This window comes from Hyperolius riggenbachi, chromosome 12 (assembly GCF_040937935.1).
Source record: "Hyperolius riggenbachi isolate aHypRig1 chromosome 12, aHypRig1.pri, whole genome shotgun sequence".
Classification (NCBI taxonomy): domain Eukaryota; kingdom Metazoa; phylum Chordata; class Amphibia; order Anura; family Hyperoliidae; genus Hyperolius; species Hyperolius riggenbachi.
In genome coordinates this window covers 67,153,486-67,176,630 of record NC_090657.1, presented here as the reverse complement: position 1 = coordinate 67,176,630, position 23,145 = coordinate 67,153,486, and the positions used below count along the sequence as shown (strand labels likewise).

At 48.8% G+C, this 23,145-nt stretch overlaps 1 protein-coding gene across 1 annotated transcript in view; it reads right to left on the bottom strand.

Annotated features, from left to right (window-relative positions):
• LOC137542046 (deoxynucleoside triphosphate triphosphohydrolase SAMHD1-like) overlaps positions 1–23,145 on the bottom strand; it is a 90,183-nt gene that overhangs the window by 9,170 nt on the left and 57,868 nt on the right. The window contains exons 11-15 of the mRNA XM_068263653.1: positions 21,484–21,599; positions 18,700–18,839; positions 17,602–17,697; positions 15,392–15,496; positions 5,462–5,599 (exon numbers count right to left, since the gene is read on the bottom strand). Of these exons, the coding sequence (XP_068119754.1) occupies positions 5,462–5,599; positions 15,392–15,496; positions 17,602–17,697; positions 18,700–18,839; positions 21,484–21,599 (595 nt within the window). The remainder of the gene's footprint in view (positions 1–5,461; positions 5,600–15,391; positions 15,497–17,601; positions 17,698–18,699; positions 18,840–21,483; positions 21,600–23,145) is intronic.

The following is a 23,145-nucleotide window of genomic DNA, read 5'->3' as shown; positions in this document are numbered from 1 at the left end:
CATGTTGGATTATTATGGCTCTGTACAAATTAACAAGCTGACACATTGCATTCCAGCGGTTCTGGAGGTGTGTTTAGCTTCTAAGGGTACAATGGTTAATTTGCATATATTCAGCAGTGTTGCTCTGGGAGACGTCTCAAGCTCACTCCAACCTGAATTATCGCAAATTCTTTCTGTTTTAGGAAAGCAAACTTTTGTTTTTCTTAACATCTTAGTAAGGGGGCTTTTAGGACCATTGTAGTCCCTTACACACTCCAATGAGTTCTGGGTCACCATGAGCTTGCTGGTTAGTCTGTACTAGTGATGGGAATTCCGGCTCTTCTCGGAGAATCGGCTCTTCTGAATCGGCTCCCATTAAAGAGCCGGCTCTTACGGCTCTCAATCGGCTCTTCATTAAATATTACTGGACACCACTCAGAATCGGAGGAAAAGCCCCGCCCCAGTCTCCATGACAACTCCTGACTGCTTCGCTGACTGGGGCAATCCCTCCTGCTACTGCTCTGCTCCGCCCCATACACTCCTACAAGCTGCAAGAGAAGGACTACATCTCCCAGCATGCCTCAGCGCCCTTTATTACACAGCAAATCAGAGCTGTGTGGGGTGGCTGAGGCTCTTTCAAAACTGAGAGCCGGCTCTTGTCGTTCACAGCAAAGAGCCGGCTCGTTCGTGAACGACCCATCACTAGTCTGTACCTCTCAGATATACAAGCCCTACTCCATAGAGCCAAAAAATTATCCATGCCATGCACTGATGAGGATCAAACAATCCGAAACAGTCTGTATGCATGTTGGATTATTATGGCTCTGTACAAATTAACAAACTGACACATCATTGCATTCCAGCGGTTCTGGAGGTGTGTTTAGCATCTAAGGGTACAATGGTTAATTTTCATATATTCAGCAGTGTTGCTCTGGGAGACATCTCAGAGCTCACTCCAACCTGAATTATCGCAGATTCTTTCTGTTTTAGGAAAGCAAACTTTTGTTTTTCTTAAAGTACCCCTGACCTGCTTTATTATAAACATACTTTTAATGGTGTTTTATGTGTGGTGCTGTCTCTCTCCAGTGCACATTTTTATGGCATGTCTGAATGTGTTAAGAGGAAGAAGCAAGCCTGTTGCAGAGTTCAAGAGAGTGTGAACAGCTCTGGAGAAATCTTGTAGCAGTGTATAGGAAATCATCAATAGAGGAGCAGGTTAAGGCTGTACACATGCCATTGTGTTAGCCCATCATCTCTCATGCAAGTAAAACAGGAACTTCTTTCCCTGAACTGGGGAACTTTTCTGCAATACCGCTTCTCATTAAACCTATGGCTGCATTACAGAAACTGAGCATGCATTATAAGCATGGGCCAAGTGAATGGCTCCATACACTGTACAGAGTCACTGGCAGAGTGACTTGCTCCATACACTGTACAGAGTCACGGAAAGAGTGACTTGCTCCATACACTGTACAGAGTCACGGGCAGAGTGACTTGCTCCATACACTGTACAGGGTCACAGGTAGAGTGACTTGCTCCATACACTGTACAGAGTCACGGGCAGAGTGACTTGCCCCATACACTGTACAGAGTCACTGGCAAAGTAACTTGCTCCATACAGTGTACAGGGTCACAGGTAGAGTGACTTGCTCCATACACTGTACAGAGTCACTGGCAAAGTAACTTGCTCCATACACTGTACAGGGTCACAGGTAGAGTGACTTGCTCCATACACTGTACAGAGTCACTGGCAGAGCGACTTGCCCCATACACTGTACAGTCACAGGCAGTGCGCCTTGCTCCATACACTGTACAGAGCAGGGCTTTGGAATCGGAGTTGGAGCAATTTGGGGTACCCGGAGTTGAAGTCGGGAACAAAATGCACTGACTGACTCCTAATAAATTTAAACTATAATTAAAAGCGAAATTATTATAAAATGTTCTATTTCTAAGAGAATAGTTATCATGAATAACTTGTATATGTATGTATATGTAATAGCACTGCTTAGTCCACAAAAATGAAATAAAACCAATAAAAAAAATGTTATTTGTGCTGCTGCAATAAAGCAGTCACTGTATTTTTAAAATAAGATATGCATATCTGATTGTGACTGTATATCTGTGTAAACAGGAATCGTTTATATATAATGTATAATAAAGAACATCTCTGCTGTAAGAATAAAAACAAGGGGTAACAACTTGCGCTGAGTGATGAACTGCTATAGCCCTTTGTGATGGGTGTTTTGCATTTGGAGCAGCTCCCTTAACTGGGTGGCGCCAGTGGCTAATGGAAAAGACACCAAAAGGGGGGGGGGGGGCGGCTTGGAGCGCTCTAATAGTGCAATAACCTTTCTAATAATAAACACGCTTTACAATATTACACTTACTATATTGATGTGTAAAAGGCGCTCATCAAGCGGCCACCAGCAAGTCCTCTCTAGCTGCTACGACTGGCCAGGGCTGACAGCGAGATGGAGTTTGGAGAGAGACGTCTCACCAGCGGGGGCTGGGCGCACAAAGCTGTCTGACATCACTACGTGGTTCGGCGTTGTTCCACGCCTTCTGGTGTCCAGAAGAAGGTGTGGACAACGCCGAAACGTGTAGTGACGTCAGACGGCTTTGTGCGCCCAGCCCCCACCAGTGAGACATCTCTCTCCAAACTAGCAGCTAGAGAGGACTCGCTGGTGGCCGCTTGATGAGCGCCTTTTACACATCAATATAGTAAGTGTAAGATCTTAAAGCATGTTTATTATTAGAAAGGTTAATGCACTTTTAGGGCCCCCCTCCCCTCCCCCACTTGCTGTAAGAATAAAGCCTGATGTGTAGTCGTCACTAGTAGGGATGGTCAATGAGATGCAAAGTTATGCAAATTTTGTATGCAAATGTATAAATTCCTTTTTTGCTTATAAAATTAAAGAATTTGATATGTTCTTAAATTGGGGGTTATACAGTAGTACAGCAAAGTCCCCGTTATCTGGAACTCCAGCAAGCAGAAGTCTCAACGAACACCAGCATGCCTGAGGGGATAACAGGGACTTTGTTTTGAGTGGGTTTTGAGGCTTTTAACCCTTTCGGGACCAAGGAAGTTAGTTAGAGTTACATCCACAGTTACGTCATGTCATCAGCATGCAGCCACACAAACGTCCTCAAAGTCCGGCCGCGATCGTGAGCATCCGAGAGGGGAGATTAAGCTGTCATATGACAGCCGACATCTCTGCTCACTGATCAGGAGCCATGGTGACTGGCTCCTGATCACTACGATCGCCACCAATCGTAGTGATCACTGAAGAGCGGCGGATGACAGAGTGAGGCTAGCATGCAGCCTCACTCTGTCACTAAGTCCTGGGTCTCGGCTTGATGACATCATCAAGCCGGGTCACGGAACTTAAGCGGCAGTAAGAGGCTGCATGCCGGGGAGAGCTGCTCATCGCAGGACCCAGGGAGGTGAGTAATTAAGGCTGCCTGTACCGGGGACACCCTTGCCTGACTATCTATACTGGCAGTAGCTATGTCTGGCTATCTAAACTGGAGGGACCTGAGCCAGGCAACTAAATCTGGTCCCAAAGCAGGGTTTAAATGGCTGGTCCCCAAGGGGTTTAAATACTTACCAAGCCTCCAGTGATTTCTAGCAGCCTTCCTGCAGCACCTAACAGAATCTGTGCATGCAAGTCAGCGTGACCTGCCGCCTTCCGTGCATGGGGGAAGGTGGAGGGAAGGTGGAAAGCCGCTAGGAGCCAGCTAGGTGTTGCATGAAGGCTGCTAGATGACGCTGGAGGCTCAGTAAGTATTTGGGGGGAGGTTTGTGCTGTTTAAAGTGAACCCGAGATGAGAGATATCCGGAGGCGGTCATATTTGTTTCCTTTTAAGCAATGCCGGTTGCCTGTTGTCCTACTGATACTTTGCCTCTAATACTTTTAACCATAGACCCTGAACAAGCATATGCAGTTCTTGAGTTTCTGTCAATATTGTCAGAACTGACAAGATTAGCTGCATGCTTGTTTCTGGTGTAATTTAGCCACTACTGCAGCCAAATAGATCAGCAAAGATGCCAGGCAACTAGTATTGTTTAACAAGAAATAAATATGGCAGCCTCCATATCACTTCTCAGCACGGGTTCACTTTAAACCAGTTTTTCAATCTACCAGCAAGCACATGTATCCGGCATCAGATGATCCCTGCTGGTTCCGCCTTATCAGGGACAGTCCTGTATTATACATATGCACTCCACGCAGAGCTGTTGTGAATCCACTAAGAATGTCGTGCACATTGGACGCAGAGGTGTTATCTATCATCCGTAGACCTGGATCAGATTGTGCATTAAAAAAGTGTAATAGAGCTTCAGTGTTTACTGTACAGGGAAAGCTGGCTTGGCAGAGCTCCTGCAGTCTATTCACAGCTGCTGATAAGAACTAATTAGACACTTTGATCCAGCAAAAACAGGCAAAGGACACAGAGCAATTAATTTCTTCAGAAACTATACGTGGAATAAAGAATTTTCAGTGTGTGCTGTGCCAGAGTTCAAGTCCGCTTAAAGCACTTACATACCGTATATTATATAAGACAACAGGGCGTATAAGAGGACCTCCCAACTTATCCAGTTAAAATATAGAGTCTGGGATATACTCGTTGTATAAGACTACCCCTCTTCCAATGCACATCAAATAAAAAAATAAAAAAAACATATACTGGTGCTATGTATGAACTGGTGCTGTGCTGTACTGTACTGTATGTGGTACCCAGTATATAACCGTATATAGGCTGGTTGGATTGGTCAACTTTCCCTCTCCCTAAGTGGATTGGTCAGCTCTCCTTGCCTACCTGTTTATCAGAGCGGTATGGAAGAATAGCTTGCGCTGTGCCCACAAAACACGCCTCTTTCCCCTGTCTGGCCCACCCTTGTATCCTATTTACCTCCTTCTCTGCCTCTGAGATCTCCTACATGTGCGCCTGCGCCGCTTCACTACAGTCCTCAGCAGCGAGATCTGAGAGGCGGTAACAGCATAGGGCGGCACAGCGCATACTCTTTCTTCCACAACCTGGGCGCCCCAGACCTTGCAGCGTGAGCAGTGAGCCCCCCCCCCACGCATATGCGGCGATCACCCAATTCTCCAGCACCTGGTAATCAAACATCAGCATGTCGCATACACGCATCGCATATCAGCAGCGCATATCGCTGGCATCAATGACACCCGGCGTATAAGACGACCCCCAACTTTTCATAAGATTTTTAAGGGTTAAAAAGTAGTCTTATACGCCAGAAAATAAAGTATTTCCCGCTGTTTATAGGTCTATAAAAAACAAAAGAGAAAAACTGCTGAATACATTTATTGTTAAATAAGTTACAAACTACAGCCTCTAGTACAAAACACACAGATCAGAATACTTTGGTGGATTAATTTGCGGTGGGAGGGTTAGTCTCTAGAGCGGAAGGAAGGAAGCAGAGGAAACAGAAGCAGCCACTAGTTGTACTGCAGTCACAGACCTGAGGTTTGGAGAAGTCTCTGTCCATGCACCACTGTATGAAGTATCTCCTGGCAGCCTCCAGGCTCTTCTCGTCTGTCAGCTTGAAGTAAACTCGGATGACCTGTTCAGCAAACTTCTCTGGCAACAGTTGTGAGACCTGGGTGAGGAGAGGATGTCCAATGGCATAAGTCAGAAACAAAACATTCAATGAGGACAAGAGACTAACCTCTTCTGCCACCTATACTTAAAAAGTAGATTTAAACATAAAATAAAACCCTGGAATATCTTAAAAAGTCATTTTTAAGGTTGCCATACATGGTACAATTTTTCATTTTTTTTTTCAATTAGATAATTTAGTTCGATTATTCCGGTAGACCGAATATAAAGATTTTTCCAGCATGTCTCATCAGATTTTTCTCGAAAAAAAAAAACGGGATAATCGTTCGAATTTCTTGATCGAAAAAAATAAAAATTTTCAACTTTCATTCGATTTGATCATTTAGATCGAATAAACGGGAAAATCAAACGTTTTTATTGTATCGTGTATGGGCACCATTAGGAGAAGGTAGATATATAATTGTTTCTTTCATTTCGGGTGTCCTTTAAGGTTAGCCATCCATAGGGGGCATTTTAGGGCCTGTTTCCACTGGTGCGGTGCAAATTTGTTGCGGAAAATGCGTAAACTAATTAGCATGCAGATGAGAATTCATACGGGTTTTGTATGCAAATTTAAACGTGAATTCGCGCACGTTTTTGTGTATTTTTGTATGTATGCGAATTTAGCCATGCCAGTGCCTGTGTGCTTTTACATTGATTTTAGGCAAAAACATACGCAAATTCGCATGGAAAATTTGCATAGCGAAAACACATACGAATTTCCTATTAATTACATTGCATGCGAATCGCACACGAATTCTGATGGCTCTGCTATGCAGATTTTTCCTGCACAGCAAACTGCACAGCAAACTGCACAGATTTCCTGACAAGTGGAAACAGGCCCATTTACTAGAATTGGCTATGCGACTCTGCATGCAGAAAACGCATGCAGATTCGCTATAGTGGAAATGGGACCTTGAGGTTAGGCGTGGGCAGTTTTTAAGTCAGACCTGGGGGGATCGTTTAAAGTTATGCATACCGGACGGTGTTTAAAGCATTTGTAAATATAGGGGGTACTTATCCGTTATCCGGGCGCATCCGGCAGGTGGCGCTGTTGTTGCTAAGGGCCCGTTCAGATCACAAATGCGGATGGCCATGCGTACGGAACGTGTGCGGACCGCAACGCGTACGAACGCACGCCATCCGCGTTTGTGTGCGTTGCGTGGCTGATCCCATCACTGAAAAGTGAATGGGACAGCCACGCGTTTTGACAAAATCTGCGTGCAGCATGCGTTCCCGGACCGCACAGGTCCTGAACGCATGCAGTGTGAACATCAGACAGTGCACTCTATGCACTGTCTGATGTCGTGCGTGTCGGCCTCCTGCACGCGTTTTCAAAACGCGGCTGGAAATGCGTGCAGTCTGCACGGGCCCTAATTCCAATGATAATTACTTCATGTAACAAAACTGTGAATGTAAACGCCGCGGGTGGCGCTAATTGCATTCCTAGTAACAATATGTGTATTAAAAAAGTGATTTAACCACTTGAGGACCCACGCTTTAACCCCCCTTAAGGACCAGCGCTGTATTCTGTGATCTGTGCTGGGTGGGCTCTGCAGCCCCCAGCACAGATCAGGTAGCAGGCAGAGCGACCAGATCGCCTCCCTTTTTTCCCCCCTATGGGGATGATGTGCAGGGGGGGTCTGATCGCTCCTGCCTGCCTGAGGTTTGCGGGGGGGGGGCACCTCAAAGCCCCCCTCCGCGGCGACATTCCCCCCTCCCTCTCCTACCTCCCTTCCCCAGAGATCAGAGGCTGCACATGAACGGATCTGTCCTGTGCAGCCTCTAACAGGCTCCTGCCTGTCATGTGACAGTGACCCCCGGCCGCTGATTGGCCGGGGATCGCTGATCTGGTACAACGCTGCTACTGTTAGCAGCGTTGTACGAATGTAAACAAAGCAGATTATTTCCGCTTGTGTTTACATTTAGCCTGCGAGCCGCGATCGGCGGCCCGCAGGCTATTCACGGAGCCCCCCGCCGTGAATTGACAGGAAGCAGCCGATCGCGCGAGCGGCTGCTTCCTGATTAATTAGCCTGCAGCCGGCGACGCAGAACTGCGTCGCTGGTCCTGCAGCTGCCACTTTGCCGACGCGCGTTATGAGTGCGCGGTCGGCAAGTGGTTAAAGTGAACCTCCAGACTAAAAATCTACTCAGCAGCACTGAAAAGGCTTGGTGTTTCTTTAACAGTTTCACAGCATCAGAACTTTGTTTTTCTTACCCAAGCCTCATTATTAGCTGCACAGAAGAAAACTGCCCGGGCATTTTTTCCTTGATGCTGTGCAAAGCATGATGGGATTTCTGATGCTGTTCTCCTGCTGTGTTGGGGCAATTTTTCTATTTTTTTTATTTTGAATCTGAGATTTGAAGCATAGCGCGTGCAGCTAGGAGGGGTTATCAGGACACAGGACAGTTGGAACTGTGTCTCACGCTCCCTGTCCCCTCCTTTCAACCAAAAAGATGGCTGCCCCCATGAAAAAGATGGCTGCCCCCATCTAATCACAAACATTTGCCTGTTCTTTTAAAGAGTAACTGTTAGCCCAAAAAATCAAATTTAAATCTCTATTGCAATGTGTTAAATAGTTTGCAAGGGAGCCAAAAAGGCAATGCTGAAGTTAAAAAGCAATCTAATTTTTTTGTTGTGTGACTATCATTCAGCCTTTTCCCCAAGCTCCTAAGGAGGCCGCAAGGCCGCATAACAGATACTGCAGAGCATGCCCATGTCTGCCTGACCCCCTCTCCCCCCCCAGGACCAGGTGCCGATGTCTGCCCGACCCCCTCTCCCCCCCTGGACCAAGAGCCGATGTCTGCCCGACCCCCCAGGACCAGGTGCCGATATCTTTTCACCCCAAAAAGCTGACACCGAGAGAGAGCGGAAGCAGAGTACATCTACGCACTTCCAAAAAAATTTGATTGCTTTTTAACTTCAGCATTGCCTTTTTGGCTCCCTTGCAAACTATTTAACACATTGCAATAGAGATTTAAATTTGATTTTTTGGGCTAACAGTTACTCTTTAAAACAGGGTGGGTAAGAGAATATAATAATTACAACAGAGAGAGAAAATGTGTGCTTCAACCATGTGAACCTGACAAATCTGGCTTTGCAAATTTGGCCTATTGGCTAATCACGAGACATTGCTCATGCAAATAAGCATTTGCTTTCGCATGCCTAAATATGCAGGGTCAAAAACCAAAAACCGCAAAACAATCGCCCTGCGGGAATCAGTTCATGCTATACAGCACTATCCAGGGGCGCCACGAGGAGGCTTCCCATTGCCCCCATACAACCGGGGGGCCGCGGGGGTCCCAGGCACTCTCACCGCCTGGAACCCACACAGCGGCACCCCGGAGGCGGAGGCTGTGGGGTGCAGGCGATCTCCCCAACGTGATCAGCGCCGGGAAGAGCCGCCCGCACACACCTCCCAGAGTTAAAAACAGGCACTTACCTTGGCGTCTATTGCGTTCTGCTATATGCGCATAACCTGGGCGCGACACATAAGGGGAGGACAGGCGCAAATAGCCTGCTCCAGGGCTCACACCTCCTAAAACAAGCCACTCACCACCTGCCTCCAAAGAAAAGAAATGCAATGCTAATTACAACAGAGAGAGAAAATGTGTGCTTCAACCATGTGAACCTGACAAATCTGGCTTTGCAAATTTGGCCTATTGGCTAATCACGAGACATTGCTCATGCAAATAAGCATTTGCTTTCGCATGCCTAAATATGCAGGGTCAAAAACCAAAAACCGCAAAACAATCGCCCTGCGGGAATCAGTTCATGCTATACAGCACTATCCAGGGGCGCCACGAGGAGGCTTCCCATTGCCCCCATACAACCGGGGGGCCGCGGGGGTCCCAGGCACTCTCACCGCCTGGAACCCACACAGCGGCACCCCGGAGGCGGAGGCTGTGGGGTGCAGGCGATCTCCCCAACGTGATCAGCGCCGGGAAGAGCCGCCCGCACACACCTCCCAGAGTTAAAAACAGGCACTTACCTTGGCGTCTATTGCGTTCTGCTATATGCGCATAACCTGGGCGCGACACATAAGGGGAGGACAGGCGCAAATAGCCTGCTCCAGGGCTCACACCTCCTAAAACAAGCCACTCACCACCTGCCTCCAAAGAAAAGAAATGCAATGCTAATTACAACAGAGAGAGAAAATGTGTGCTTCAACCATGTGAACCTGACAAATCTGGCTTTGCAAATTTGGCCTATTGGCTAATCACGAGACATTGCTCATGCAAATAAGCATTTGCTTTCGCATGCCTAAATATGCAGGGTCAAAAACCAAAAACCGCAAAACAATCGCCCTGCGGGAATCAGTTCATGCTATACAGCACTATCCAGGGGCGCCACGAGGAGGGCCGCGGGGGTCCCAGGCACTCTCACCGCCTGGAACCCACACAGCGGCACCCCGGAGGCGGAGGCTGTGGGGTGCAGGCGATCTCCCCAACGTGATCAGCGCCGGGAAGAGCCGCCCGCACACACCTCCCAGCTCTTCCCGGCGCTGATCACGTTGGGGAGATCGCCTGCACCCCACAGCCTCCGCCTCCGGGGTGCCGCTGTGTGGGTTCCAGGCGGTGAGAGTGCCTGGGACCCCCGCGGCCCCCCGGTTGTATGGGGGCAATGGGAAGCCTCCTCGTGGCGCCCCTGGATAGTGCTGTATAGCATGAACTGATTCCCGCAGGGCGATTGTTTTGCGGTTTTTGGTTTTTGACCCTGCATATTTAGGCATGCGAAAGCAAATGCTTATTTGCATGAGCAATGTCTCGTGATTAGCCAATAGGCCAAATTTGCAAAGCCAGATTTGTCAGGTTCACATGGTTGAAGCACACATTTTCTCTCTCTGTTGTAATTAGCATTGCATTTCTTTTCTTTGGAGGCAGGTGGTGAGTGGCTTGTTTTAGGAGGTGTGAGCCCTGGAGCAGGCTATTTGCGCCTGTCCTCCCCTTATGTGTCGCGCCCAGGTTATGCGCATATAGCAGAACGCAATAGACGCCAAGGTAAGTGCCTGTTTTTAACTCTGGGAGGTGTGTGCGGGCGGCTCTTCCCGGCGCTGATCACGTTGGGGAGATCGCCTGCACCCCACAGCCTCCGCCTCCGGGGTGCCGCTGTGTGGGTTCCAGGCGGTGAGAGTGCCTGGGACCCCCGCGGCCCCCCGGTTGTATGGGGGCAATGGGAAGCCTCCTCGTGGCGCCCCTGGATAGTGCTGTATAGCATGAACTGATTCCCGCAGGGCGATTGTTTTGCGGTTTTTGGTTTTTGACCCTGCATATTTAGGCATGCGAAAGCAAATGCTTATTTGCATGAGCAATGTCTCGTGATTAGCCAATAGGCCAAATTTGCAAAGCCAGATTTGTCAGGTTCACATGGTTGAAGCACACATTTTCTCTCTCTGTTGTAATTAGCATTGCATTTCTTTTCTTTGGAGGCAGGTGGTGAGTGGCTTGTTTTAGGAGGTGTGAGCCCTGGAGCAGGCTATTTGCGCCTGTCCTCCCCTTATGTGTCGCGCCCAGGTTATGCGCATATAGCAGAACGCAATAGACGCCAAGGTAAGTGCCTGTTTTTAACTCTGGGAGGTGTGTGCGGGCGGCTCTTCCCGGCGCTGATCACGTTGGGGAGATCGCCTGCACCCCACAGCCTCCGCCTCCGGGGTGCCGCTGTGTGGGTTCCAGGCGGTGAGAGTGCCTGGGACCCCCGCGGCCCCCCGGTTGTATGGGGGCAATGGGAAGCCTCCTCGTGGCGCCCCTGGATAGTGCTGTATAGCATGAACTGATTCCCGCAGGGCGATTGTTTTGCGGTTTTTGGTTTTTGACCCTGCATATTTAGGCATGCGAAAGCAAATGCTTATTTGCATGAGCAATGTCTCGTGATTAGCCAATAGGCCAAATTTGCAAAGCCAGATTTGTCAGGTTCACATGGTTGAAGCACACATTTTCTCTCTCTGTTGTAATTAGCATTGCATTTCTTTTCTTTGGAGGCAGGTGGTGAGTGGCTTGTTTTAGGAGGTGTGAGCCCTGGAGCAGGCTATTTGCGCCTGTCCTCCCCTTATGTGTCGCGCCCAGGTTATGCGCATATAGCAGAACGCAATAGACGCCAAGGTAAGTGCCTGTTTTTAACTCTGGGAGGTGTGTGCGGGCGGCTCTTCCCGGCGCTGATCACGTTGGGGAGATCGCCTGCACCCCACAGCCTCCGCCTCCGGGGTGCCGCTGTGTGGGTTCCAGGCGGTGAGAGTGCCTGGGACCCCCGCGGCCCCCCGGTTGTATGGGGGCAATGGGAAGCCTCCTCGTGGCGCCCCTGGATAGTGCTGTATAGCATGAACTGATTCCCGCAGGGCGATTGTTTTGCGGTTTTTGGTTTTTGACCCTGCATATTTAGGCATGCGAAAGCAAATGCTTATTTGCATGAGCAATGTCTCGTGATTAGCCAATAGGCCAAATTTGCAAAGCCAGATTTGTCAGGTTCACATGGTTGAAGCACATATTTTCTCTCTCTGTTGTAAAGAGAATATAATGCCTATTTTAATATAACTAATGTAACTTAATGACAGTATGTTTGTTTAGGCTGACGTTCCCCTTTAATTAAATGAGAAATAAGCCGGCGGCAATGTAACAGATCAAACCAGCGGCTTCGTGTCTCGCTCTCCTCCCCCTTGCCCTCTCTCGTATAGAACACTGGCAGCCCTGGGGGGGGGGGGGGGGGTACTCGTGTCCCCCCAGAGCAGTTTGTCGCAATAAAACAGGCAGGATTCCCTGCCGCGACAAACGACTCTGGGGGGACACGCATGTCCCCCCCCCCCAGTGCTCTATACGAGAGAGGGCAAGGGGGGAGGAGAGCGGGACACGAAGCCGGCGGCTTGATCTGTTACATTGCCGCCGGCTTATTTCTCATTTAATTAAATCACTTTTTTAATCCACATATTGTTATCTTAACTAGGAATGCAATTAGCGCCACCCGCAGCGTTTACATTCACAGTTTTGTTACGTGAAGTAATTATCATTGGAATGAGCAACAGCGCCACCTGCCGGATGCGCCCGGCTAACGGATCAGTACCAGATAGGGTTTAGTTTGTAGGTCTAGCTGTAGTAAAAGATTGGTATCAGTTAGATATCTCACTATGGTAATTTGCAGTTTAGGCCCGGTTCACATTAGCGTTCGCTGTCTGGATTCGCCGGGCCGGATCCGGACCGTATACTGTACAAAACGGAACGGACGTTCAGCATAGCAATGCAAAGTCTATGCAGCCGTACACACGTGTCCGTTCCGTATGGACCGGATCCGGACACTTTTCCAACATGCTCTATTTTTTGGTCCGGATCATCCGGCCGACGCACCCGGACCGGAGCCTGACTGCACCATCCGGCAATAGAAACCAATGGGAAAGCACAGAACACACTGGCTATAAAAACAGGACGTTCTACCCCACTTCCTATGCGTTTTCTATGGCGGCCATTTTGGATGGGGACACATGGGCCCAGCATTTCTGGAGTGGAGCAGCAGTGAGTTTGTGCTGGAGCTGTTTGGCAGTATGTCGGACGTGGAGGTGAGGCCCTACACAGCGGAGGACCTAATTCTACAGTCTCTGTACCCAAGGATGGTCTGCACACGTCAAGCTCTAATGACCCCTGCGCTTCTGCTGACCTCTCAGACCCCAGGAATTTAATATAGTGTGTCTCTTTAAAAAAACGGATCCGCATCTCAGCCGTATTCATACCTGATGAAAAACGTATGCAAACGGACCGGATCCGGATAGGAACCGTACGGGTCCGGTTCGGATCCGGTCCGTTTTTAAAAAAAACACAAGTGTGAACAGGGCCCAAGAGTAGAATATCTGTTAATTTGCCGATATTCTACTACCCGATACAGCTGGCGCCCAGTTCTTTGCAACTATAGTCGTGCCTAAATGTATCTGTATGCATCAGTCAATGCCAAGAAATGCCTGTCATGGACTTGGCTATCTACTGAAGCCTGGCATTGAGTCACTAGTATTACAATGCTCTGATATGTTCTGTCCTTTTGGCTTGCATGACCCCTGTAACTGCACAATCCTAGGACTATTGAGGAACCAGTCCAAGGAAGGCTTTTTATAAGTCGAAAGCTCACTGTTTATCCATCTCTAAGTTAGCCAATAAATGGTATCAACCTGATTTAAAACTTTTTGCTAGGACTATAAACACACAGATAAGTGCTGGCCAGAACTACTGACCCACTCAAGGAAGGTCACGGAAATTCTCTGGGGAGAAACACTCCCCTATAAACCTCACTATCTGAGCTCTGCATCTTTTCTTCCTCTGAATTATCTAAACAACAATCAGTAAAAGCAAGAAGCATGAAGCACAAGAGTGCTCATAAACCTGTAATTCTCTGTAATTAAACAGCTCTGCTGAGTCCACCTGAAAGCTGATGTCCTCCATGTGTTTACACAGCACTAATCAGCATGACAAAGGATTTCCTAAGAGCTGCCATAAAGCCCTACAAGAGTTGTCCACTCAGAAGGTCACCAGCAGAACAAAGGTGGCCAGTCAACCCAGTGTTATGGCAAGTTACACAAGACCCCCCTCCTCCCAGATGAAGACACCAGCTTCCACTGGATCTTATAGCAGAAACCTATAAAGTAATGTAATCCAAGCTTCTTCAGTTGTTATTTAGTATTTATATAGCGCCGCCATCTTCCTCAGCACTGTACTTTCCCCTCAGAGGGGCTCACAATCTAGTTCCTACCATAGTCATATGTCTATGTATGTATTGTGTAGTGTATGTATTGTGTAGTGTATGTATCGTTGTCTAGGGCTAATTTAGGGTGTAATAGGGTGTGCGCCAGCGCGAGCGCCGCTGTCAATCAAGCCCACGATGTCCGCGTTGTACTGCCCTGGCGCAGTAGTTCTGCACCGGCACAGTACACCACGGACATTGTCCTCGCCGTCTGGTTCGTCCGCAAATGCCCCGGTAAGTCGTCCAGTTGGTGCAGACACAGTCCGGTTGTGCGCACTTCCCACCATGATCCCGTCGTCCAGGCAACAAGAGCGCACACGGCCGCACGTGCGCAGTAGGCCCGGAACTAAGGACATTCTGGGGCCAATTGCGGAAGAACGAAGAGGCGGAGGACGAAGATGAGGGAGCAATCAGGTCAGAGGGGGCTGGAGAAAGGTACGTATATTTTTTTTTTAAAGCCCTATCTCTTTAATGCTAAGTACACACCTCAGGGTCTCACTGATTATTTCTAACGAGTACATCGGCGCCGGTAGACTTGGGTGCAGGATACAGCCGGTATATGGCTGATCCTGCTTCTGCACAAGTCCGGGCTGTTTTAATTACTATTCCCCCTCCAGGCCGCCATGGATAGTGGGGGAATGAAATAATTTGGCTTCCAGCGATTACTGGAGGCCGAATTACTGTGTTTTTAAGCAACCTCGGCTCTGTCTTCTGACTGAGCCGACGTTACTCACTCAGCGCCGCTATAGACCGATTCCCATTATAGTCTATGGCAGCGCTGGCTGCGCCTAAATCTAGCAGCACCGAAAAGCACTGCTCCAATTTCTAACTTGTCCGATCTTCTCCCGATCTTTATCAATTTTGTGAAGTTATGGCATGAAAATCGATCCCATTATCGATCAGGAGCAGTTTGGACAAGTAAACACACAACTTCCCGTCAGGTTGCCCGTCCATCTGACAGGAAATTGCATCGCGTGTACCCTGCATCAAGGTTCATCCTTTGGAAACAATGTGATGAGTGCACTCTACATACACTGCTTACTACTGAGATTACAATTTTACACACAGAATGCAAAAGCTCACCTGGTCTTTGGTGATTCTGATGGCTTTGCTTGGATCGGACTTGCAGTAAAACCGGACATTGTTAATAGGATTCTGCTCCTTCATTCCATAGTCCATGTGGATTACCTGTCATCGGCAACAATAAGGAAGCAGACACAGGAACACTGTTATAAAATGAGAATACGCATGGAAGGAATATTTGGGGGTGGAAGAAATATTTTATAGAGAAAAACTGGGAAGGACACCTTAGTGACAAGACACAGAACATTTATATTGCGTTCTTCTCCTGGCGGACTCAAAGCACCAGAGCTGCAGCCACTAGGACGCGCTCTATAGGCAGTAGCGGTGTTGGGGAGTCTTGTCCAAGGTCTCTTTACTGAATAGGTGCTGGCTTACTTAACAGGAAGAGCTGAGATTTGAACCCAGGTCTCCTGTGTCAGAGGCAGAGCCCTTAAAGCAAGTCACCTAAGGAGAGGGAAGGCTCTGGGTCCTATAGAACCTTCCCGTTCTCCCCACGTTGTCCACATTCCCCTGCAGGCTCCTCTGTTTGAATCTCCGCCACTGGAGACTTCAGAAGTCTTTGGGAACACACAGGCTCCTGAAGATCGGCGGCTCTGTACTGCGCACGCGTGAGAGAGGGCACTTGCACGTGTGCAGTATGGAGCGGCCCGTCTCCAGATGCCTGAGTGCTTCTGAAGACTCCCGAAGCCAGCCCATGGGTGGTAGACTGCTAATGGGGGAACCTTTGGGGGGGGGGGGGGGGGGGCAAGGGGACCGTGTGGAGATCGTGAGGGCTCTATAGGACCCAGAGCCTTCCCTCTCCTTTCGGGAGTACCAGTTTTTGTTTTTTTATTTTCACCTCAGACTCTGATCCTTCACATCTTCCCCAGGGGCAGTTTACTGTTCCAATACAGAATGAGTCAGAGCTGGATGATTTCAGCACAAGATATAGAGGTAGCACCACTTCTGTTAACAGTCTCCCTCAATGCCCAGCACCGCAACCAAAAAAACATCTTGTGTGCGTACAAGTGTTATTAAAGAACAACTGTAGCAAGAGGGCTATGGAGGCTGCCATATTTCCTTCTAAACAATACACATTGCCTGGCTGTCCTGCTGATCCTCTGCCTCTAATACTTTTTAGTCATAGACCCTGAACAAGCATGTAGCAGATCAGGTTTTTTTTGTCAAATCTGACAAGATTAACACCAGAAACAGGCATGCAGCTAATCTTGTCAGATCTGACAATAATGTCCTGATCTGCTGCATGCTTGTTCAGGGTCTATGGCTACAAGGATTAAATACAGAGGATCAGCAGGGCTGCCAGGCAATTAGTATTGCTTAAAAGGAAATAACTATGGCAGCCTCCATATCCCTCTCGCTTCAGTTGTCCTTTAAACAGAAGCCCTCATGATAATCTTAAAATGGACCTAAACTCTTGCGCAGGACAGAAGGAAAACAGAGAAAGGAACCCTGTATGTATTTAGAGAGTATAGCCTGTCTTATTCCCCCTCATCGATTAAAAACAACTGTAATTTGATCTTGTGTCAGCTGGCTGCCTTGGCAGGGCAGCTAATTTGTTAACACAGGACTTTAACCCCATGTCTGCTTCCATGAAAGCAGGAAGAAGACACACTGCAAATTGCAGGATATGTATCAGCTGTAACAAGGAAATGTTTTTCTTTAAGGGCTTGTTCACACTAAGAGCGATTTTGCTCTTTAAGCTCTGGCAATATCAAAAATCGCCTGGAAAGCGCTAGTGCAATGGTCGCTTATGTGAGCGTTCTTATATAAGTGATCCGCATTCTACTGAATCGCAAGCGCAGCTCCTGCACCATTTTCTGAGCATTTGTGTTCAGTAGATAGTATAGGGAAATTGCAAAGCGCTTGAAAAAAAACCCGCTTTGAATAGCTTTAATGAATAAATACATTGTATTTATTACTTTCCAGGTCAAAGAGTTCACTTCCTGACTGGCATCAGGTAGTGAATGAAGTAATCGCTGAGCAAAAGCGCTTTTCTAAGCGAAAAGCACTTTGAATAGCGCTGGCGATTTGTAATGTGAACAAGGCCTAAAGGTTATTATGCGGTTTATCTTTTAGAGCAGAGGGGAAGTTCTGAGTTTAGGTCTGCTTTAAAAACATTGAACAAACAATTTGAAGAAAAAAAAAAGAAAAAAAAAAGTCCAGATTTGGAAAGGAAATAAGCCTTTGCATACAAATATGGGGAGACTTACATCCACAATGAAATCATCTGCATTGAACCTGATGTCCGGTGAGTTGGTTATAGGGACTGAATTTGCCAATTCGGCTGGTAACTTGTCATACTCCTCCTGGAACACACAATACAATAGCACTAATGAAACAGCTCTATTTGCCTAAACAAACACCCATAAACAGTCTTCATGCATTTAGACTGTTAAGACAAGACACAGAACATTTATATTGTGGTTTTCTCTTGGCGGACTCAGTGTCGCTTTTCTCTTGGTGCACTCAAAGCTCCAGAGCTGCAGCCACTAGGGTGCGCTCATTAGGCAGTAACAGTTAGGGAGTCTAGCCCAAGGTCTCCTTACTGAATAGGTGCTGGCTTACTGAACAGGAAGAGCCGAGATTCAAACTCTGTCTCCTGTGTCCAGTGCACTAGCCAGTACATCACTCAGCGTATGGCCAGATTGACCATTCGATAGATGGTCAATCTAATCGAATCTGATCAGAGAGTGATCTATTGCCTGCCTACACTGCACACCAATTTCCACCAGATTTCAAAATTAAATCTATTGGAAATAGTTTTAGCGCCACCCCCTGCAGGTCCACCCCCCCCCCCCCCCCTTCACCCCCCATGTCCGTGTGCAGTGTAAAAGGCTCACCAGTCATGGGTGCGACTTTTGGCCTACTCTGGTGTTCAGCCGCACCGGGAGTACCTCTACCATGTGCCTCATGACCATGCGCTCGCAGGGACGCTGGACACCAGTCAAGGCCAGGAGTAGCACCGGCGGATAGGTGATCCGTGAACACTGCACACAGGCACAGGGGGGTGGGGGGCTCACATACATTTTTTAGGAGGTGACACTGGCCGGGGGTTTGTTGGTCATAACGATATCGACAGATACTCGATCGAGCCCTGGCGACCAAGGTTTTCTGCCATTCACATCAAACCATTCAACCAATTTCAGCCTGGAAATCTATCAAAGGATCAATCAGGCGGCCATGTTGCGACATGGATTCTCTTTGGATTTGATAAAATTATAGGATCGGGAGGTCAGTCGGCCCACAATATGGAGTCATGTATGGGCACCGTTTGGCTCAGCTTTGTTTAGTGCTTATGTAAGCCTCACCGGCATAATCTTGTTGCGGGAGTTGGGCTGTGTCTGTCCCACATACTTGTACAGCTCCCTGCGCTCCACCTTCTGCAGGATCTCTCTGGCCTCCTTCAGGTTGGGGTCACTGGAGTACAGGATCTGGTGGAAGATGTTGTCTGAGGAGAAAAAAGTAGCTAAAATTATTAAAGGGAACCTTAAATTAGCGATATGGACGTTTCCTTTTAAACAATACCAGTCCTGCTGATCTCTTTGGCTGCAGTAGTGGCTGAATCACACACCTGAAACAAGCATGCAGCTAACCCAGTCTAACTTCAGTCAGAGCTCCTGATCTGCATGCTTGTTCAGGGGCTGTATCTAAAAGTATTAGAGACACAAGATAAGCAGGAGAGTCAGGCAACTGGTATTATTTTAAAAGGAAAAATCCATATCCTTCTCAGTTTAGGTTCCCTTTAAAGAACCCAATCACATACTGTATATTAGAATGTAATAAATTATTCAGGATACCTATTTTTACCTTTTTCCTGGTTTTAGCATCAGAAACACTGTATATACTGTATATTGGTATGTAACCCCCTCCCAGTGAGGATTACCCTAGGCTATTATGTCATGCAGTCTTCCACCCTCGAGCACTCTGGGAGATCAGGTGATGTTCCTACTCACTTTACAGAGGAATAGGAAAACAAAACACAGGATTCTACAGCCTGAAAAATCTTACCCACCCTAGGTGGCATAAGTTGAATTAAAGGTGTTCTGTGACTTTAAATACAAAAAAGTGTCACTTACCTGGGGCTTCTAACGGCCCCCTGCAGATAACCTGTCCCGCGCCGTCACGGAAGAATCCTGCGTTCCCAGCCACCAGTCACCTTCCAATTATTCGTCTAACTAGACGAATGTCACGTCGGCTGCGCGCGTCCTCGCTCCTGTCTCCGGGAGCTCACTGCGCCGGTGCAGTACGAGAAAACTTCATACTGTGCAGTAAGCTCCCAGAGATGCAAGCGGGAGCAAGGACACGCAGCCACGGCCAGGCAGCCACAGTGACATTTGTCTAGTTAGATGAATTATTGGAAGGTGATCAGAGGTGGGGAACTGAGGATTCTTCAGTGATGGCGCAGGACAGGTTATCCTAAAGGGGCCGTTAGAAGCCCCAGGTAAGAGACACTTTTTTAAATTTATAGCCACAGAGCCCTTTAAAGAGTAAATGTTAGCCCAAAAAAAAATCAAATTTAAATCTCTATTGTAATGTGTTAAATAGTTTGTAAGAGAGCTAAAAAGGCAATGCTGAAGTTAAAAAGCAATCTCATTTTTTTACTGTATGACTATCATTCAGCCTTTTCCCCAAGCTCCTAAGGAGGACGCAAGGCCGCATACCAGATACTGCAGAGAGCATGCCCATGTCTGCCCGACCCCCCTCTCCCCCTTTCCCCCCCAGGACCAGGTGCTGGAAGTGTGTAGATGTACTCCGCTCCCGCTCTCTCTCCGTGTCAGCTTTTTGGGGTGAGAAGACATCGGCACCTAGTCCTGGGGGGGGGGGGGGGGGGGCGGGGAGAGGGGTTCGGGCAGACATCGGCACCTGGTCCTGGGGGGGGGGGGAAGAGGGGGGTCGGGCAGACATGGACATCTGCAGTATCTGGTATGCGGCCTTGCGTCCTCCTTAGGAGCTTGGGGAAAAGGCTGAATGATAGTCATACAGTAAAAAAATTAAGATTGCTTTTTAACTACAGCATTGCCTTTTTGGCTCCCTTACAAACTATTTAACACATTGCAATAGAGATTTAAATTTGATTTTTTGGGCTAACAGTTACTCTTTAAAGGAGAACTGTAGTGAGAGGTATGTGGAGACAGCCATATTTATTTCCATTTAAGCAATACCAGTTGCCTGGCTATCCTGCTAATCCTCTGCCTCTAATACTTTCAGCCATAGGCCCCGAACAAGCATGCAGCAGATCAGGTGTTTCTGACAATTTTGACAGATATGACAAGATTAGCTGCATTCTTGTTTCTGGTGTGATTCAGACACTTCTTCAGCCAAATAGACCAGCAGGGCTGCCAGGCAACTGGTATTGCTTAAAAGGAAATAAATATGGCAGCCTCCATGTACCTCTCACTACAGTTCTCCTTTAATAACAAGAGAAAAGTGATCATGTGACCAGGTCAATCTAGGTAGAGTACATCCTTGGTTATCTGGCACTGATGGTGATTGGGTGATGCTGGATAAGTATGACTTCTGTTTGCTGGAGACAATCTTAAGAACTGACATTGGCAACAGGCAATACTAGGTGCAAATTTGTGTGTTTTTTCAGCACATGGATTTGCATAGCAATGCATTTCAATGGGCCCATTTCCATTAGATGTAAAATTTGCATCCAGTAAAAATATTAACTGCAGTGCTACAATTTTTCGGATGCCGCTTGCAGTTTTTGCATTCACTTTTTTGTGCCGATAAAAACAGGAAAAGATAGCGAATTGGCATGTAAAAATCGGATGGTTATGCATCCAGAAAACATACCCTTAGGGCCCTTTTCTATTAGCAAGCCCAATCGTCTGCGTTTGTGAAAGCTGCTTTTTCCACTACCCACGATTTCTCCGTATAACCATCGGGAACAGAGCACGAGAATCGCGCAAACCAGCGATTGCGTTCGGGGAAAAAACAGGGTTCACTAGTGGGAAATGAGCACAGTCTGCGATCTGCTTTATTTTTAATCAGATCGCAGCTAGTGGAATAGGGTCCCCAGTGTGTGGTGGAAGATGCTGTGGCTGTATAAATCAGGTCCTAAGTGTTGAGTCACAGTAGTTACTCACCTGTGAGTTTGGTATACGCCACCATATCATCTACAGATTCTGAGATCCTATAGAGCTTGCCTGCTGAGCCTTCTATCTTGATGTATGGGTCAGCTTTTAAGAGGGCATCTGTAATCCTGGAGAAAGATAGAAGTGACCAGTGTCAGCATAGCTTTAGGAATGCGCACGGATAACAATTTTAAAACCCGTTGCTGCCTTAAAAAAACATCCGATTCGCACACCTTTTCCACAACAGACATAGTGACGGACCTTACATTCAGACATGTCCATTCTGTTGTGTCAGTGACGGAACTGAAGTCCTGATCTGCACAGTTTTAACAGGCGCTGGAGGGAAGTCGGACATGACATTATAGCGCAAGTAGTGGGAAGCCTCTGGTTGATCCAGAATACGTACCCATGTACACCTCGGTGAGGTGGACGCAGAGCGAGCCGAATAACTCCCCAGCAGTGTTAAAGAGGAACTTTTAAGCTAGGGAGGAAAAAAAAAATTCAGTTTCACTCACCTGGGGCTCCTAACAGCATCCTGCAGCCGTCCCGTGCCCGACCTGGGGCTTCTACCAGCCCCCTGCAGCTGTCCCGTGCCCGACCTGGGGCTCCTACCAGCCCCCTGCAGCCGTCCCGTGCCCGACCTGGGGCTTCTACCAGCCCCCTGCAGCCGTCCCGTGCCCGACCTGGGGCTTCTACCAGCCCCCTGCAGCCGTCCCGTGCCCGACCTGGGGCTTCTACCAGCCCCCTGCAGCCGTCCCGTGCCCGACCTGGGGCTTCTATCAGCCCCCTGCAGCCGTCCCGTGCCCGACCTGGGGCTTCTATCAGCCCCCTGCAGCCGTCCCGTGCCCGACCTGGGGCCTCTACCAGTCCCCTTCAGTCGGCCCATGCCTGACCTGGGGCTTCTACCAGCCCCCTGCAGCTGTCCCGTGCCCGACCTGGGGCTCCTACCAGCCCCCTGCAGCCATCCCGTGCCCGACCTGGGGCTCCTACCAGCCCCCTGCAGCCATCCCGTGCCCGACCTGGGGCTTTTACCAGCCCCCTGCAGCCATCCCGTGCCCTATCTGGGGCTGCTACCAGTCCCCTTCAGTCGGCCCATGCCTGACCTGGGGCTTCTACCAGTCCCCTGCAGTCGTCCCGTGCACGACCGGGTGCTTCTACTAGCCCCCTGCAGCCGTCCCATGCCCGACCTGGGGCTTCTACCAGCCCCCTGCAGCCGTCCCGTGCCCTACCTGGGGCTTCTACCAGTCCCCTGCAGCCGTCCCGTGCCCTACCTGGGGCTTCTACCAGCCCCCTGCAGCCATCCCGTGCCCCACCTGGGGCTCCTACCAGCCCCCTGCAGACGTCCCTTGCCCAACCTGGGGCTTCTACCAGCCCCCTGCAGCAGTCCCATGCCCTACCTGGGGCTTCTACCAGCCCCCTGCAGACGTCCCTTGCCCAACCTGGGGCTCCTACCAGCACCCTGCAGCCGTCCCGTGCCCTACCTGGGGCTCCTACCAGCCCCCTGCAGCCGTCCCGTGCCCGACCTGGGGCTTCTACCAGCCCCTGCAGCCGTCCCGTGCCCGACCTGGGGCTTCTACCAGCCCCCTGCAGCCGTCCCGTGCCCTACCTGGGGCTTCTACCAGCCCCCTGCAGCCGTCCCGTGCCCTACCTGGGGCTTCTACCAGCCCCCTGCAG